At 46.6% G+C, this 20,200-nt stretch overlaps 1 protein-coding gene across 2 annotated transcripts in view; it reads right to left on the minus strand.

Moving 5' to 3' along the window:
* TTC21B (tetratricopeptide repeat domain 21B) overlaps positions 1-20,200 on the minus strand; it is a 450,819-nt gene that overhangs the window by 13,802 nt on the left and 416,817 nt on the right. For both annotated transcript variants that reach the window (XM_029605659.1, XM_029605657.1), the window contains exons 27-28: positions 14,826-14,946; positions 14,465-14,532 (exon numbers count right to left, since the gene is read on the minus strand). In XM_029605659.1, coding sequence (XP_029461519.1) covers positions 14,465-14,532; positions 14,826-14,946 — 189 coding nt within the window. The remainder of the gene's footprint in view (positions 1-14,464; positions 14,533-14,825; positions 14,947-20,200) is intronic.

The raw sequence follows: 20,200 nt of genomic DNA on the forward strand, positions 1-20,200 counted from the left end.
TAAAACTCTCAAGTTTTGGTATCTTAATTTATTTTCCATATTCTCCATCCTTCTTCTCAAAACCGTCTCCGATTGAATTATAGTAGATTGTACCTTCTGGATTGAATTTACTTTTCCAAATATCTCCCCTATCTGTTCTGTATGTTCCTTTATTGTTGGTTCAATATTTAATAACTTCTCTTGTGACTTATTCATTGTTGTTACTAATAAAGAGATAGATCTCTCCATAGTGGTTATTGCTAACCAAATCGAATTGAGCGTGATCTTATTTGGTTTCTCTATTTTAGGTATATTTAAAGCAGCAATAGCCGTACCAGCTCGGCAGGTTTGAGAGATCTTTGAGATCTCCCCTGCCGAAGCTCCCTCCACATCCATTGTCTCAGCAATTCCTCCAGTTACTCCTCGTGCTTCCCCAGATCCAGTACTTTCGTCTACTGGGGCTGGAAAAAGTATCTGGAGGTTTGCCGATTGAGGAGGAGGAGGGATACTCGGTGCACCTGGGGACAGAGATATTTGTGTGTCCAGGTGGGTTAGATCAGGCTCCATATCTAATCCCACAGCAGACAATACTCCCGGTGTTGAAGCCGCTAATGGGGTAAGAAATCCCTGTATCTTTAGCTGGTTGGGCGTTTCTGAGACCGAGGCAGAGGACTCAGGCCTCAGACGCCCTTTTCGCTTTGTGTGAGGCATTTAAATTTATAAAATCACGAAAACAATTTCTTACCTATTCTTCCTATCGAATAAAGATGGACTTTTCTTAGTGGAGAGAAATACTTGACATCCAATAACTCTCTAGTTGAGAGAAAAACCTACTATAAACATTAAAGTCCCACGAAGTCACTAAACAAAGTCGCAAACTAAGGCTAGGGGCTAGGTAAAACGAATCCTTACCCCCGGGTCGAGAAGCAGTCTGTTTCACCTCCTTAATCAAGTTCCAAGTTGTTTCTCTCAAACATTCACGGTAGGAGTCCGGTTTTTAAAGCTTTCACCAGGCTGACTCACACGGGAGGGCGTGGCTTCCGATACGCCGTCGGGGCTAGGTAAAACGAATCCTTACCCCCGGGTCGAGAAGCAGTCTGTTTCACCTCCTTAATCAAGTTCCAAGTTGTTTCTCTCCCTGAGTTTGTTCTTGATTGACTTCCGTGCTTGACTCCAAGACTGGCTGCTGAGTTTCTCCTGGTATTGACTTCTGGATTTGGCTGCTGACTTCTCTTCGTTTATTCTCTGGATTGGCTGCGGAATACTCTCTGGCTTGACCCCTGGACTGGCTGCGGAATACTCTCTGGCTTTGACCCCTGGACCGGCTGCGGGATTCTCTCTGGCTGTAACCACTGGACCGGCTGTGGAATACTCTCTGGCTTTGATCCCTGGACCGGCTGAGGAATACTCTCTGAACCCTACGATCTACTGGAGGCGCCAGTTATCTGAACCTATGACCTGCTGGAGGCGCCAGCTATCTGGATTTCACGACCTGCAGGAGGCGCCTGCATCCAGATTCCCTTCACCAAACGACAGAAGACTGACTGAGTGTGCCTCGCCTTCCGACGGTGGTACATTGGTTACTACCTCGGATCAAGGGTCCACCTTCCGGTGCGTAACAGCGGCAGGCCGGATGGAGGCCAGGACAGTGAAGACTGGAACATGGATATTCAGACGAGACTCAGGATCGAGGTACTTGGATGCACAGATGTAGACTCAGGAGCGAAGTACTTGGAATCACAGACGTAGACTCAGGAGCGAGGTACTTGGATGCACAGACGTGGACTCAGGAACAGACGTAGACTCAGGAGCGAGGTACTTGGATGCACAGACGTAGACTCAGGAACAGAAGTAGACTCAGGAACGAGGTACTTGGCCTTCAGAAGACCCAGGAGCGAGGTACAAGGCATTGCACCATGAAGCGCCCTACTCAGCCCACCTGAGGGGCTGGTCGCAGACCACGACATAGCACACTGTAGTGTACCAAGCTTACAGAAGATTCAGGAACAAGGTACTTGGCTTTCAGAAGACTCAGGAACAAGGTACAAGGCTTGCATCATGAAGCGCCCTACTCAGCCCGCCCGTGGGGCTGGTTGCGGACCACGACATGGCTTGCCGCGGGGTACCAAGCTTACAGAAGACTCAGGAACGAGGAACCAGGGGTTCAGGAGAGCAAGACAGAGTCACGGACTTCAGGATCAGGAGAAACAACAGCAGGGCTGGATCACGTACATCAGGAACAAACATCTGGACTGGAACATGGATTAGGATCAAGAGACAGACCTCAGAGCTGGATCAAGAACATCAGGTAGACATCTGGACTGGAACGTGGACATCAAGACAGGACGAGGAGCTCCAACGAAGAACAGGAAACACAGGACGTTGAAGAAGTGCTGAACAAGGACAACTCCTGGAGGAAAGGACAGCAGGATCCCAAGAGTGACCAACTCCTTGTGAAGGCAAAGCTGGAATGGACACTGAGCCCTTTTGTAGGGTTGAAGAGGACAACGCCCAGGGAGGGGTCAGCAGAGGGCCACACCTGGCCGGCCCTTGAAAAGGAGGAGAGAGGCGCGCGCCCGCGCCTTAGGAGAGCTGGATGAAGAGAGCTGGAAGCTGGTGGCGTCCTCAGCCACATGGAAGGCCTGAGGAAGCTAGGCAGGCAGCAGAGCAGCCCTGCCCCAAAGCTGGAGAGATGGCAGACTGCAGGAGTGGCTCCCAGCCGCGAAGACTGAAGCTGGAAGGGCTGCAGGAAGCAGAGGATGGTTGCAGGCACCGGCAGGGATGGCCTCCCTGCCGGCCCAAGACCCGGGCTGAAGCAGGCACCGGCAGGGACGGTCTCCCTTCCGGCTGAAGACCCTGGGAGAGCTGCAGCAGGTTGGGGGAAAGCCGGAGCAGCAGCGGAGGTTCCAGCTGCACTGGAGAGCTTCCAGCTGCACTGGAGAGCTTCCCGACCCTGCACTGGAGAGCAGCCCGACCCTGCCGCGCAGGACCGGAGGCAGCTGGGGAGGAGCCTGGCGAAGACGCCAGCGGCCCGACTGGCTGTGTAAGGTGAGGAGCCTGCCCGCGCTCCTCGCGGGCAGGACTGCTAGAATAAATGCATAGAGCTTAATTGGTTTAGATCCTTCTTGTTCAACCGTCCTCAGCAAATAAACATTGGCTTATACAACTCTGATTGGTACACTATCCCCATAGGCATCCCACAAGTTTCATTACTTTCAGCTATTCTACTTAATATCTATTTCCCCTTTGCCATCTCTTAGCTGGCTTAGGTGTAATTTCAAAATCTACGCCAATGATATTCAATTTTTCATTCCCTCCAGTATTTCCTGTTTTCATACATTCTCACAGGACAAGCAGGATGGTAGTCCTCACATATGGGTGACATCATCAGGATGGAACCCAATTACGGAACACTTTTATCAAAGTTTCCAGAACTTTGACTGGCACCTACTGGGCATGCCCAGCACAGCTCCAACCCTGCAACCAGCTGGGGTCCCCCTTCAGTCTTCTTCTTTCCGCACAGCAGTAGCCAAGCAGGTTAAGGAGCTCTTCAGAGATTCCTGACAGGAATTTTCCTCACGGAACTTTGTTTAAAACATTTTACCCCACAGGGGTCCCCTTATTGATTTCTTTGCTCCGCGGTCGAATGGTAAGTTTTTTGCCCGTTTGTGGTTGATTCCTGTCGAGCTTTTCCCTCGCGGCCTACCGGCCATCGACCACACCGCGACTAAATTTTGTCGAAGCCATGGCGTCGGGTTTCCGTCCGTGCCCCAACTGCACTCGTACAGTGTCCATCACTGCCCTTCACATGTGCTTAGGGTCCGGCCACGATGTCCTTACTTGCACCAAATGTGCCCAAATGACACCAAAAGTTCGCAAGGCTCGGCTCGATAAGATGGGTCTTCTCTTTCGGCCAAAAACCCCGACTCCATCGATAGCTTTGACGTCATCTGAACCAGTGACATCTACGTCGCACCAGCACTGGGAATCCGCTGCTATCCGATCGGCCTCCATGACTCCACGGGTGTCGACCCCCTCTGTTCCTCCTCTGGAAAAACACTGGGGGGAACATCGAGAAAAACATTGACACCGTCATTGTAAAGCTCAGGCCATCGATACCGGTAAACCCTCGACATCAACGTTGTCTGAGCCTCCGACAAAGAAGCCCCGTACAGAAAAGGCTTCGTCCTCTTCTGTTTCTGGATCACCAAGGCGTTCCCCACCTGGACAGGTGCCAGGATCCACAATTCTACTTTTACCGGTGGACCCTCTGGCTACGCCAGTGCTACCTTCCACTCCGGAACCGGGAATTCATACCCCAGATTTCCATGAGGAATTGGATCAGATGATCCAAGAGGCCATCGGCAAAGCACTCCAGGGCTTACAACTTCCATTGATACCGGTACCGGTTCCTCCTCTGGTCATTGATCCAATACCCATGGTGCTTGCACCGCTATTGGCTAGAATGGACAAGTTAATCAGTGCTCTTCCACCGGTGGATCCGAGGGAACTGAGGGACACGACTCCTTCCTCGCCAATCCCCTTGTCATCAGAGGAAGATGAAGAAACACCGCTCTTCATTCCACCATTGAGAGTGCTGCCACTGACACATCCATCGGTGCCTCCTTCGATACCTCCCTTGATGCCAGTGATGCCGCCATCGATGCCCTCGGTGCCTCCATCGATGCCTTCGATTCTTCCTTTGGGACCATCGATGCCCAGGCCAGGGCCTTCAGGAATAACTCCGTTACTTCCTTCTGAAGAACATTTGGGAGCAGGTGATGACCCTTATAATCCTTGGACCGACGATTTGTCCCAGAATTCTGATGATCTACCTTCACAGCCCTCCCCTCCTGATGAAAGGAAGCATTCTCCTCCAGAGGACCTGTCCTTTATTAATTTTGTAAAGGAGATGTCTGAAACAGTCCCATTCCAGCTTCAGACAGAAGAGGACTCTAGACACCAGATGCTAGAGCTTCTACAATTTCTCGATGCTCCAAAGGAAATCATGTCCATCCCTATTCATGACATCCTTCTGGACCTTTTGAAGAGAAACTGGGAGCACCCTGGCTCGGTGGCACCTGTTAACCGAAAAGCAGATGCCACCTACTTAGTTCAGTCAGCCCCTGGCTTCCAAAGAACTCAATTGGATCATCACTCGGTGGTTGTAGAGTCAGCCCCAAAGAGGGTCACACGTTCCAAACCTCATTCATCCATTCCTCTAGGGAAAGATCAGAAGTTCCTGGATGCATTTGGAAGACGGGTATTCCATGGATCAATGCTCATCTCTTGCATTGCATCCTACCAACTCTACATGACCCAATATAATAGGGCCTTGTTCATGAAGATTCAAGACTTTGCTGAAGCCTTACCTCTGTAGTTCCAGGACCAACTTCATGCCCTAGCACAAAAGGGCTTAGATGCTGGCAAGCATGAAGTATGATCAGCATATGACATCTTTGACACCGCTTCCAGGGTGTCGGCAGCCGGTATCAATGCAAAGAGATGGGCCTGGCTGAAATCTTCAGACCTCAGACCAGAGGTGCAAGACAGATTGGCTGATTTTCCCTGTGCGGGGCATAATCTTTTCGGTGAAAAGATTCAAGAAGCAGTGGCGCAGCTCAAGGACCACCAAGAGACTTTGCGCCAGCTCTCCTTACTGCCTTCTGATGCCTCTTCTTCATCCAAATGATCTTTGAAGAGGGATTCTAAGAGGCAATTCTACCAGCAGAGGAGATACTATCCCCCAGCGTCCAGGGATTGGCCTTCTAAGCCTTACCAAAAAGGCCAACCTAGGCAGCCTCAGAGGGCAGAAGTCACAGCCAGTGACTCAACCAGATCCAGCGGCAGGTTTTTGACTCCCTTCTAGAGAGCAGTACCCAGCTTCCGCTTCTGACCATTCCGGTCGGCAGCCGGTTGTGCCACTTCTCCAGCCTATGGCACCCAGTCACCACAGATCAGTGGGTACTTGCAATAGTATCCCAAGGTTACCACCTCAACTTTCTCTCTGTCCCACCGGATTCCACGCCTCAGCTGACGTGGGGAATATCCGAACATCCACGACTCTTGGAGCAGGAGGTCTCCCTCCTCCTCCAGTCCCAAGCAATAAAACCGGTGCCCCTCTCAGAATAGGGGCAAGGGTTCTATTCCAGGTATTTCCTGATACCAAAAAAGTCAGGTGGGGTGTGCCCAATATTGGATCTTCGCACTCTAAACAAATACCTACAAAGAGAGAAGTTCAAGATGGTGACCTTGGGTTCTCTACTTCCCCTTCTTCAAAGGGGAGGCTGGCTCTGCTCTCTAGACTTTCAGGACGCCTACATGCACATTTCAATTGCTCCGTCACATCGCAGATTCCTACGATTCATAGTAGGCCCAAAACACTTCCAATATTGAGTGTTACCTTTCGGCCTTGCATCTGCCCCACGCGTCTTCACCAAATGCCTCGTGGTGGTAGCGGCCTACCTCAGGAGTCAGAGTGTCCACGTCTACCCCTATCTGGACGATTGGTTGATCAGGGCTCCCTCTCGGCAGGGCGCACTGACGTCCCTTCGCATTCCCTGATCTCCCTGGGTTCTCTCATAAACTAACAAAAATCCAGACTAGTTCCTTCGCATATTCTATCATTCATAGGGACCGACTTGGACACTAAGAGTGAAAGCTTTCCTACCTCAGGATCCAGCTCTCACTCTCGCTTCTCTGGCCTTTTGACTGTAGCCTCGACAACATTCAACTGTACGTCATTTCCTGATAGTATTGGGTCATATGGCCTCCACAGTGCATGTCACTCCCATGGCTCGCCTCGCTATGAGAGTAATGCAGTGGACTCTAAGATCGCAGTGGACTCAGTCTTCTCAGCCAATGTCCTCCACAATCCGCATCACCAACAGCTCCGTCTATTGCTCGCTTGTGGGCAAACCAATCCAATCTGGTACAAGGCTTCCCATTTTAGATTCCAGAACCTCAAATAACCTTAACAACAGATGCCTCCAACCGCGGCTGGGGTGCACATGTTGCACACCTGCAAACTCAGGGCATCTGGACTCCAGAGGAAGTCAAACACCAGATAAATTTCCTGGAGCTTCGTGCAATCAGATATGCTCTCAGGGCTTTTCAGGATCACCTCTCCAACCAGGTCATCCTGATTCAAACCGACAACCAGGTGGCCATGTGGTACATCAACAAGCAAGGGGGAACGCTGTGCAGCTTCCTGTGTCAGGAAGCTGCACAGATATGAGCGGAGGCCCTTTCCCACTCGATGTACCTCAGGGCCACCTACTTGCCAGGAGTGGACATTGTGTTGGCTGACAGGCTGAGTCGTACTTTTCAACCACGCGAGTGGTCCCTCAACCCCACTATAGCGGACTCAATATTTCAACGGTGGGGTTACCCTTACCATAGACCTCTTTGCGTCAATTCACAACCGCAAAGTAGGGAACTTCTGCTCTCTCACTCGCAGCCAACACCACCAGTCCAGAGATGCTTTCTCCCTCTCATGGGCCAGCTGTCTCCTTTATGCTTACCCTCCACTTCCATTCATTTCAAAGACTCTTTGTTTTGTTTTTTTTTTAAAAATTTATTAATCGCTTAACACAATTGGCCTAAGCGATATACATAATTACACACACAGCATTACAATGACAATTTAACAAAAACTAAAACTCCACAAAAGTTTAAATTAACAAAAATTAAATAATAAAAAACAAATCATCAAATCAACAGACAAAGCATTGTGAAGTTGCGAAGGGACAAGGGACTAATGATTCTCACAGCCCCTCATTGGCCACACCAGGTCTGGTTTCCAATTCTCCATTACCTATCAGTACACTGGCACATTCCTCTGGGGAAGGACCCGCTTCTGATCACTCAGAACAACGGCTGCCTTCATCACCCCAACCTCCAGGCCCTCTCCCTGACTGCCTGGATGTTGAAAGGGTAATACTGCAACCTCTTAACCTATCAGAGCCGGTTTCCCGTGTCCTAGTAGCTTCACGAAAGCCTTCTACAAGGCAGTCTTATCGTTATAAATGGAACAGGTTTATGGGATGGTGTACTTCTATGTCCATCGATCCCTTCACTTGTCCCACTCTAAAGTTTATGGACTATCTCTGGCACCTGTCAGAGTCAGGCCTCAAAACTTCTTCTATCAGGGTATATGTCAGTGCGGTAGCTGCCTTCCACAAAGGTGTGGGGGATGTACTCATTTCAGTACAACCCCTTGTCACACGCCTTTTGAAGGGCTTGCTTCACCTTAAACCTCCAATGCGCCCTCTGGCCCCTTCCCCTTTTGGGAAGGCGCATGAAGCCGCCGTTTGAGCCTCTCCAATCCTGTGATCTCCGCTATCTCACTTGGAAAGTGATTTTTCTTTTAGCGGTCACATTGGCTCACAGAGTTAGTGAGTTACAGGCCTTAGTCACCTATCCACCTTACACCAAACCTCTGCATGACAGGGTAGTACTCCGCACTCACCCTAAATTTTTGCCTAAGGTAGTATCGGAGTTTCATATCAATCAATCCATTATACTACCCACTTTCTTTCCCAGGCCCCACTCAAACCCAGGAGAACGGGCTCTGCATACCCTTGACTGTAAACATGCTCTAGCATTTTATCTAGACCGTACAGCTGCCCACAGGAAGGGCACTCAATTGTTTGTTTCCTTTGATCCCATCAAATTGGGTAAACCTGTGGGTATGCAGACTCTCTCCTCCTGGTTAGCGGACTGTATTTCCTTTTGTTACCAACAGGCAGGCATTCTGCTTCAAGAATTCATGGTCAGGGCCATGGCAACATCAGTAGCGCACCTACGCTCGGTGCTGCTTGCTGACATCTGTAAGGCTGCTACCTGGAGCTCTCTCCACACCTTCGCAGCCCATTATTGTTTAGACAAGGCTGGCAGACAAGATTCCATCTTCGGCCAGTCTGTGCTTCGCAACTTATTTGCGAACTAAGGTACCAACATCCTTCCACCAACCCGGTAGGGTTCAGGATGCCCGCTACCAAATTCCACCCCAGTTGTTGTGCCTGTTGCACATCTTTGGGTACATTTGGTGCATTGCTCGGGCATCCTCAGCTCGGTACTCACCCATATGTGAGGACTACCATCCTGCTTGTCCTGTGAGAAAGCAGAGTTGCTTACCTTTAACAGGTGTTTTGACAGGACAGCAGGATGTTAGTCCTCACGAAACCTGCCGGCACCCTGCGGAGTTGGTTTCACTTATGATTTATTTTATTTTTCGCATGTATTTTTTACTATGAGACAAGACAGAAGGGGGACCCCTGCTGGTCGCAGGGTTGGTGCTGTGCTGGGCATGCCCAGTAGGTGCCAGTCAAAGTTCTGGAAACTTTGACAAAAGTGTTCCGTGACTGGGCTCCATCCTGATGATGTCACCCATATGTGAGGACTAACATTCTGCTGTCCTGAGAGAACACCTGTTACAGGTAAGCAACTTTGCTTTATCCTTTGTTAGCCTCTGTATAAATTCTGTCAACATCTGACTAGCCCACAATGGTTTAAAACTTAATCCCTCCAAAATCGCAATTTTGCATTTATCCACCATTCCTCAATCTTTTTGCCATCCCCCCACCCACTTAATTTTTGACAGCCACTCCATCCCCATCATAACTAAAGTCCGTAATTTTGGAGTCATTTTAGTCTTAGATTTATAGAAACATAGAAATGACGGCAGAAGACGACCAAACGGCCCATCCAATCTGCCGTTTGGTCTGCCATTATCTATGCTCAAAACATTTGGTCTGCCGTTATCTATGTCTCAATATATTTCCTCTGCAGTAAAAACTTAATTCTACAAGATCCACCTTCTGAAACGTTTTAAGCCCCTATTGTATCCAAATGATTTTCGTACAGTCTTGCAAGCCCTTATTCTTACAAGTTTAGATTATTATAATGCCTTATACTTAGGACTTCCCACTAATGCTATATGACCCCTTCAACTAGTTCAAAATACCGCTGCCTGCATTCTTGTAAATGCAAAACAACATGATCACAACACCTATCCTTTGCTCTCTACACTGGCTCCCTGTGTCTGCACGTATACAGTACAAAATCCTCATGATCTTTCACAACCTCATATATAAGAAATCAGCTATCTTGTTATGTTCTAGTTTACGTATATATCAACCTACACATCACCTTCGTTCTTTGAACGAAAGCCTTATTTCAGATCATGATGAACGACATCTTGCGGGATCTGCTGTACAAGAGTGTTGTGGTCTACCTGGATGATATTCTAATCTTCTCCCAAGACCTGCCCACTCACATTGAAGATGTCAAACAAGTACTTCGCCGACTCTGTGAACACCGGCTTTACGCCAAACTTTCTAAGTGCGAATTCCACAAAGACTCAGTGCCTTTCCTCGGCTATATTGTGTCTAAAGAAGGCTTCCAGATGGATCCTCACAAACTTGAGAGTATCAAAAATTGGTCCCAACCTACCAGCCCGAAGGCCCTGAGAAGATTCCTGGGGTTCACCAACTATTATAGAAGCTTCATAAAGAACTACTATTCTTTAACAGTACTCTTGATTGCTATGACCCGCAAGGGTGCCAACACTTCAAAATGGTCTGCGGAGGTCATTTCCGCGTTCGAGAATCTGAAGACTGCCTTCTCCACGGAACCATGCTTGCAGCATCCTGACCCCAACAAGCCCTTTATTGTAGAAGTTGATGTTTCAGATGTCGGCGTGGGGGCCGTATTGAGCCAGACAGGAGACTCGAAAACCTTACGTCTCTGTTCCTTCTTCTCACAATGATTCTCCCCAGCCGAGAAGAATTATGGGATCAGCGATAAAGAGCTCTTGGCAATAAAGCTTGCACTCGAGGAATGGCGGCCTTGGCTCAAAGGCGCTCAACATCAAAAAAGCGTATTCACGGACCACAAAAATCTAGAGTATCTCCACCACGCACAACGTCTTAACCACAGTCAAGACAGATGGTCCTTATTTTTTAATCGTTTCGACTTTGTGCTTAAGTATCGCCCCGGAGACAGAAATACCAGAGCAGATGCCTTGTCACGCTCCTTTCTCTCGGAGGATGTGCCCGAAGAACCTCAGCACATAATTGATCCGAAGAAAGTCATCTTGGCGACTACCTATTCTGTGCCCGCTGGTAAGACCATCGTTCCAAAACACCTCTGGAAGAAGGTGCTCTTTTGGGCACATGATTCCAAGCTGGCTGGCTGGCCATCCTGGTCAATGTCGTACCCTGCTCAAAATACAGAAGTTGTATTGGTGACCTATGATCAAGAAGGATACCTATTCCTATGAGGCATCCTGTACAAATTGTGCCAAGAACAAACCCGCTTCTGGTCAACCGTGGGGTCTGCTGCAACCTCTGCCAGTTCCGGAACAGCCCTGGTCACACATCGCTACTGATTTTGTAGTCGATTTACCCCCTTCCGGAGGAATGAATACCATCTGGGTAACAGTTGATCGCTTCAGTAAGATGGCCCACTTCGTAGCGCTTCCTGGCTTACCCTCAGCCTTGGAGCTTGCGAAGTTCTTTATATCGCACATATTTCGCCTTCATGGCCTACCTAGTCACATTGTCTCTGACCGTGGTTCACAATTCACGGCATGATTCTGGAGGGCCTTGTGCAAGTTATTTGACATCTCTCTGGATTACATTTCAGCCTACCAGCCGCAATCAAATGGTCAAACAGAATGGATGAATAGAATTTTGAAGCAGTTCATTCGTGCCCTCGTCAGTTCCCGTCAGAGTAACTGGGCCAAACAGCTACCATGGGCTAAATTCGCCATCAACTTTCATCCAGCAACCTCAACTGGATCAACACCTTGTGAAGTTGTATATGGACATTCTCCAACACCGCCACTTCCACCGAAGCTCTCAGTGACGTTCCCAGCAGCTCAAGCTACTGCTGATGAAATCCATAACTTGTGGGTTCAGACAAAGGACATGCTGAATAAAGCAAGTGACCGTACTAAGAAGTACTATGACGCTCACCATTCGCAAGCGCCAGTCTTCAAACCTGGAGATAAAGTCTGGTTATCTACGAAACACCTCAGACTAAGCTACCCTCCACTCGGTTCGCTCCTCGCTACGTTGGACCATTTCCAATCCTCCGACATCTTGGCAACATCACCTCTAGTCTGAAACTACGACCTGGACTCAACATTCATAACGCTTTCCACGTTTCACTCTTAAAACCGCTCATTCTCAGCGAATTTACTTCCAAGACTCAGGCACCACCTGTTATCAACGCAGAAGATGACCTAGAATAGAAGGTTGAAGAGATACTTGATGTCCGAAGACGAGGCAATACATTTGAATACCTTCTATCATGGGAAAGTTTTGGCCCCGAAGAAAACTCTTGGGAGCCTCAGGCCAACATCCTTGACAAAGAGATGCTCCGTCAGTTTCACCTTCCGCATCCTTCTAAACCGAAGATTGGTACCCGAAGAGACCACCCTTTGAAGGGGGGTACTGTTACGACTGTCGCTCCCCAACGTCTCCACTCCGCCTTCCTTACCTCTCTGGCGACTCCTCCTGCGGTTGACGGATGTTTGGCTGCCGCGGCATCTGCCTGCCGTCCTCTCCGGCGTCCCCGGACCGGCTTGGGCGCTGCCTCCTGCCACGCTGTTCAGCTGCCTTAGGGCGCACGCGCCGTGCGGCCCTGCTTCTAGTACCTTCAGTGGCGCAAAACTTCAGGGGCATCCCCCTGTGATGACGTCATGCATCCAGGATATAATAGGCCTACGCGATTGCTAGCTAATCGAGTTAACAAAGGTTTCTACAGGTTTACAAACCAGGTTATCCAACGGATGGCATTCGCTCTCCGTACCTTGCAACTCTGCCTCCTTCGGACCTACTCTATTTGGGGTACCCGCTCCTCGGGGGCCTCTCTCTCTCTCTTATCTTTCAGGTCGCAGTCTGGAACCGGTACTCGCTCCTCGAGGGCCCATGTTCCTGGACTCGCTACTTGGACTCCACTTCTGCCAGGAAGACACTGCTGCCTATAACATCTGTGAGTTACCATCTCTGCTTCTCAGAGCTATTCCCTGGAACCAGGTACTCGCTCCTCGAGGGTCTGCCTTTACTCCAGCTCCTGTGCTCCATACTGAGAGACCGCTGCGTGAGTACATTACCAATGAGGCTCTATTCCTGAACTCTGCATATCCTGCTACTACTCACAATCTCAGTTCTTTCTATTACAGCACAGCCACTGGGATCGCTATTCCAGAGCCTGAGGGACTACAAGCCCAACCGGGCTACTTCCAGCTCACTACTGCCACCTCTGGTGGTTCACCAATCCTGTTTAATAAAAGAACTAGTGTGTGTGTGTGTGTGTGTGTGTGTCTCTACTAAGCTGAGCCTGACCTGTGGCCCCTCACAGGACTTCCCCTCGTGGGCGTGGTCATCTGCCACCAGTCCAGGGATCCACCCAAAACCCTTACAAATAATAACATTAGATGCAGAAGCTAGACACTGCTAGAAGCAGGGTTAACTTTCTGCTTGTAATTTGTGCACGGTAAAGTCTGCGCATGACAGGAATTTAAAGATGTTACCATTTTGCATGGAGTTAAAAAAAAACAAACATAAAAAACCTTCTCTTATATAGTAGTGGCTGCTATAAAGTTAAGGTGAAGGAAAAAGGAAACTACTCACTTTGTGTGGGGTTTTTTTTTTTTTTTTGCCCAATACTTCCACCTTTCTTTTAGCTCAGTCAGAACCAGTGCTGGGATCTGGTGCCAGAAGTCTTCATTTTCAGCTACCTTTTCCATTACTCCCACCCCTTCCGGAGTCAGCAACATTTTAGCGTAAAGTGCCGAAAACCCCCCAGCATCTATCTGCAAAATATTGGTGTGCTGGACCAACCAAATGGGAAGGTGGAGAGAAATGTGGGTTAGGACGAGGGTCTCCTTCTTGCAGCTCTCGCTTTCTTACCACCTGTTTCTCTCTCCCACAGCTCATGAGCTCTGTGTCTCACAGCTATCATTCCATTAATGCCCCATAGCTCTCAGTCTCTTACTGTCTTCTCTCTCTTGCTCTCTCCCTCTTATAGTTTACACTATCTGACTTTCTCTCTCCAGCTCTTGTTCTTTCACTGCCTGTATCTTTCTCCCACACATCTTGCACTGTCTCTCCCTCATAGCACTTCCTATCATCCTTATCACTCTTGCTCTCTCACTGCCTGTCTCTCTCTCAGAGCTCTCACTCTGTCTTTCTCACAGCTCTTGCTGTCTCACTGCTTGTGTTTCTCCCACAGTTCTATTCTCATTGCCTTTCTGTCTCTAAGGTTAGGGAGAGGACTCCTAACAACCTCTCTCTGCTCACTTTCCTTTTATTTGTAGGACTAAAGGTTGACTTTTAAGGAAGTATGAAGATATAATTCAGTAGTTTGTTCCAAAAATATTATGTCTGTTGTAGTTAAATATAACAGAACTACAAAATGTGTAATGTTTCAATATAAAGTTGGATCAAACCATTAAAATATCCAAAAAAATTACCTTGTGGCATATATCAATCGCATCTACATATCTTTTTGCTTTTAGGTAGTTAAATGACAATTTGTAACCTGTAAGAAAGTGCAAAACGTTATAAAAGAATTGTAGAATTGTATGTAATAAAATAGCAAATTCCTAAACTGTATAAAACGACTTTCACAGTTGTGCACCCCCTTGCGCGTGCCAACCCTGGATTTTATAACATGTGCGCGGCTGTGCATGTTATAAAATCGGGCGTAGATTTTAAAATCTGGCCCAATATGTATTGTAAATATTCTCAAACATATTTCAAAAGCCTATACTGTCATCAAAAAATATAATTTAGCCAGTTAGTATAACATACTACATGTCTGGTTAAACCTACCTACTGTTGGATTTGTTTGATTTCCATATTTCCAAGCCATCTCATAATTCATTGCTGCATCCTTATAAGCTTGTTCCTTTTCCATTATATAGCCCAGATATTCATATGCTTTGCAGCAGGACTGTAACAAGATGCAAATTATATTTGACATTGTCTTTAAAGAAAGCTATTCATACATCATAAAAGGAATTTACTGGAATAAAATCCATTTTGAAACTTTAGTAAGGTTTAGTAAGTCTATTTCAGCAACTTCACTCATGGTATACCCATTTAGGGTGGTTAGGGGGAGAGGGTAAGGATGAGACCATATGTATCTTTTTGGTAAGCAATAAGCTTTACTTTTTATGGTAAGGCATTTCCTGCCATATTGGAATAAATCAAAGTTGTATACCTGTAACGGGCATTCTCTGAGGACAGAAGAATTATCAATTATGGTGATGTCATCTAATGTCATCAACATGGAACATCTCAGAATATTTTGGATAAACTTGGAAAAAGTTTTTCCAGCCACGTGTGGAATTCCTGCACAGCGCTGCCTCAGACTTATATAAGACTGCTCAGTCTTACATATTAGCTCAAGCAGAAACAAATCAGTAGGGGAGGAAGGAAGGTAGATATAACTGATCATCCTGAGGCCTACTGAGAACACCTGTTAGAAGTAAACAACTTTATTTTCTCTGAGAAAAAGCAAATCACACATGTGAGAATTCCAAGCCATAGGCTGCTTTCAAGAAAAGGTGAACAACAATGATGAGACCACCTTGGAGGGAGTGGAAGAGGAGAGTTTGTGTTTTTGGACAGATAAAATTCCCTTTTCTGTTTTTATATTTTATACAATATTGGCAACTTGAAAACAGATAACAAAATGGGCTCCAGGGGTTCTGCAAGGTGGCGGCCGTGCAGGAAATTATACACATGCCTGGAAAAGCTTTTCTAGAACACTCTAGGGAGGTAATTTTCAAAGGAGTTTCAGGTGTAAATGTTACATACTATTGTAGTAATTTTCAAAAGCCCATTTACGTGAACAGAAGTAGATTTTAGAAGTCTGGCACATTCCAAAATCGGGAGATATGCACACAAGTCGGGCTTGCGCACACCCAACAAATTTTAAAAGCCGTCCAGATATGTGTGAATTTCCCACTGCACACCCATCTCATTCCATTTCAAAAAGGAGTGTGGTCTGGGTGGGGCATGGCCAAGAGATATGCGTGTAAATACTTATGCGCCCCGGTGTGTGCCCAAGTCCACTGCTGCGAAAGTTTAATTCTGCTATGGAGGAAGTGTAAGTTGTTATAAACAAAACAAAACCCAAACACCTCCCCCCCAAAGCCAGCCGTTTTGGAGGGGTTTAAAGGATCTGGGGTAAATGGGGGACATGCAGGCTATTAAACCAGGGGGGTTTGAAGGACCTAGCTCAACACTGGGCGAACTGGTGGACAAACTGGTGAAACTGGTCATGGCATGGATGCGTGCTGGTTTTAAATACCCTGACTTATGCGGTAGAAACGGGATTTATGTGCCTTGGTGCATTCACACTTAAAATTAGGCACTTAGGCTATTTTAAAACATGCATGCATGTGTGTGTGTGTGCAAGTTATAAAATTGCTGAATCCCTGGACGATTGATTGATATTGAGACAAACAACATCCTTTCTACATCCCAATATGGTTTTAGAAAAAACCTAAACACTGAATCTCTCCTCATCTCACTAAATGACATATTAAGAGGCTTTGACAAACAAGAAAAATTCCTACTCATTCTTCTCGACCTTTCAGCCGCCTTTGACATGGTAAACCACAAACTACTGCTGGAACAACTATCCCAAATTGGTCTAACTGGCAATACTCTACTTTGGTTCGCCTCTTATCTGTCTGATCGTACTTACCAAGTTTCAATCAATAACAACCTATCTAAAACAATCAACCTCAATACCGGTGTCCCTCAGGGATCAGCTTTATCAGCAACCCTTTTCAACATCTACCTTCTCCCCATCTGTCAACTACTAAAAGAATACAAGATCACATACTTCCTCTATGCTGATGACATCCAACTCCTCATTCCCATTCACAACTCGATTGATGACACATACAAAAAAACCTCTGAACTCCTCATCTCAATCAAAAACCTACTAAACTCCCTTAAACTCATAATCAACTTCGAAAAAACTGAAATATTACTCATGGATAAAAAACCTAATCCAACTCTACCACCTCTGACAATTCCTGACAAACATATCATAACGATTATCCCTACCAATCATACCAATCAATGGAATTACCATTGATAAGGAGCTTTCCTACAAGAACCATATAACAAACAAAACCAAGGAAGGTTTCCACAGACTCCTTACCCTAAGACACCTAAAACCTTTCCTCTCCCCCCACGATTTCAGAACTGTACTCCAACTTCTTATCTTCTCCACCTTCGACTATTGCAACTCCTTACTAATTGGATTACCTCTCTCAGCCCTCAAGCCACTTCAAATACTACAAAACTCAGCTGCCAGAGTTCTAACTGGAACAAAAAGAAGTGAACACATCTCACCAATTCTGTCTGCACTTCACTGGCTACCTATCAACGCATGTATTGCATACAAATCAATGACTATAATCCTCAAAATCCTAAATAATGATAATCAAGGTCTTAACTCACTAAACATAATCCCTCAAAAGCCTTCAAGAAACCTACGCTCCAACAACTCTGGTTACCTAAACATTCCTCCCCTCAAAGATGCGCATCTTTCTACCACAAGAGAAAGAGCCTTCTCAATCGCATCACCCAAAATGTGGAACACCCTGCCTAAATTCTTACGAATTCAACATGACCTAAAAACCTTCAAAAAGGACTTAAAAACAATAATGTTCGGGAAATTCCTCACTGACTGTAATTCATCTAATCATCCCGACTCTCAACTGAACTCTCAATCGTTTACCGCTTAACTCCCCCCCCTCTCCCTGCTCCGGCATGCCCTCCCCCGCCTACCTTATAATATTTCTTCCTGGACTTGATTTCCATTTCTCTGATAGTGTTTAACTGGTTTATATGATTTTTTACTGCTACCCAACTGTTAAGAATCTGTTTAATGTTTAATGTTCTCATTACTGCTCAGTTACAAGAAATATACCTTTGTAAACCGTTATGATGGCTCAACCGAATATCGGTATATAAAACTCATCAAATAAATAAATAAATATGCCCCTGCACGCTGCTTTGAAAGTTATCATCTGAAAGTGCACCTATGTAAAACCTATTGTAGCAATTTTCAAAAGCCCATTTGCATGCGTAAAGTACCTTTACATGTGTAAAGCCTTTTGAAAATTGCCCCCTAGGAGACATCTGCTTGTCCTCAGAGAAAGGCTGCTGTAAAATACTAGGATAACAAATTTTCAAATTAAAATAGTAAAACTAAACCGCCTCCCCCATATTTTAGAACCATGCAAGAAGGAACTGCTTTACTTCTGAAACCACATCTTCTGTCCCATCTTCTAACCTAAATACTACTGCTATATACACAGTACAGCAACTATAAAAAAATAAACCTACAGTCTGCATGAAGCAATGTGTTTAGCCTGCCTGCCTCCTGTAATTAATATAAATTCAGAAATTATTCTAATTTATTTCCAAATCATAAGTACTTTCTTGACCTTTTCATACATAGAAATATTGGTCAATATAAGTAAAACGTTTCATTAAGCAATTCTTTTTATCTTTCATGAATATTCTTATTCTCCTTTGATGACCAGTAAGTAGAATCAATGATTGGGAGATTTTCTATTAAATTCAAACGTTTCAATCTAAATATTAATTTAGCTATGCTTAAAAAGCAAACAACTCAAGTATGGAAAATACAGGTAGAGTAGTGATTAGTAGTGACTAGATTCTCTGTAGCTTGGTAAATGTTTTATTAGACTTATAAAGATATAGGGGCGGATTTTCAGAGCCCTGCTCGCCGGTGAGCCTATTTTACATAGGCCTACCGGCGCGCGCAGAGCCCCGGGACTCGCGTAAGTCCCGGGGTTCTCCGAGGGGGGCGTGTCGGGGGCCGGGCCCGGTCGTCGCGGCGTTTAGGGGGCGTGATGGCAGCGTTTTGGGGGCGGGTACGGGGGCGTGGCTACGGCCCGGGGTGGTCCAGGGGCGTGGCCACGCCCTCCGTACCCGCCCCCAGGTCGCGTCCCGGCGCGCAAGAGGCCCGCTGGCGCGCGGGGATTTACGCCTCCCCCGACAAAGGTAAGGGGGGGGGGGCTTAGACAGGGCCGGGCGGGTGGGTTAGGTAGGGGAAGGGCGGGGAAGGTGAGGGGAAGGCAAAAGGAAGTTCCCTCCGAGGCCGCTCCGATTTCGGAGCGGCCTCGGAGGGAACGGGGGTAGGCTGCGCGGCTCGGCGCGCGCCGGCTATACAAAATCAATAGCCTTGCGCGCGCCGATCCAGGTTTTTAGCAGATACGCGCGGCTCCGCGCGTATCTACTAAAATCCAGCTTACTTTTGCTTGCGCCTGATGCGCCAGCAAAAGTAGGCCAATTCGCGCTATTTGAAAATCTACCCCATAGTATATGACCTTTCGAGACCATATTGGATTAAATTAGAAGAAGAGATGTATGTGGTCTCAAAAGCTCATATACAACAGAGCATGAATTTTCAAGTTGTAGTGTACGAGCCAAAAATGTTTACATTTGACAGATTTGTTGTTCACTCTGATTTAACAGGGATTAGAAGAAAAAGGAGATTTAGTCAGCATTAGCTAGGACATATAATAGTGCCAAAAATTGTCATGTATCCACCAATGTGTCTTTCATTCAGCTGAGAGCCATCAATAAGGGAAGATAAAGAAAACAGAGACCCAGTGATGCCTATTTGCATGCACAGCTTATTGGCACTCTCCAGAAAATGCTGAACAGTGTCCTGCTTCCCTTTTATCCAAATATATTTTCTCACCCTTCCTTTCCTTCCTCCCCACACTTTTTCCCTCTTCCTTCCCCTCTACAACTACTCTTACATATCTCAGGTTTATTTGTGTTCCTCTTATTTGTTTTCCTGCAGTGGGCCACGGATTTTCCTCCATGTAGCAATGCAATGCCCCAATACCTCTTGTCTAGTTCCTCTTTGTTCTATTTCTTCCTTTTATCCCTTAACTCTCTGATTCTCTTTCCCCCTTTACTGCCTTCCCCACCCCCACCTTTGCTCTCTCTCTCCCTCTTGCTTTTTAACTTTATCTTTGCCCGCTCTCTCATCTTTGCTCTCTTTAACCCCTAACCATACCCTTTGCTCTATTTTTCTCCTCTCTTTTGTTCTCAGTCTTTCTTCTTTCCTCTTGTACAATCTAATGTGGAGGCCTACCTCAAATAAAGGAGACACAGAAAGTGATTTTTTCAAGTGCTGC

This window comes from Rhinatrema bivittatum, chromosome 6 (genome assembly GCF_901001135.1).
Source record: "Rhinatrema bivittatum chromosome 6, aRhiBiv1.1, whole genome shotgun sequence".
Lineage (NCBI taxonomy): Eukaryota > Metazoa > Chordata > Amphibia > Gymnophiona > Rhinatrematidae > Rhinatrema > Rhinatrema bivittatum.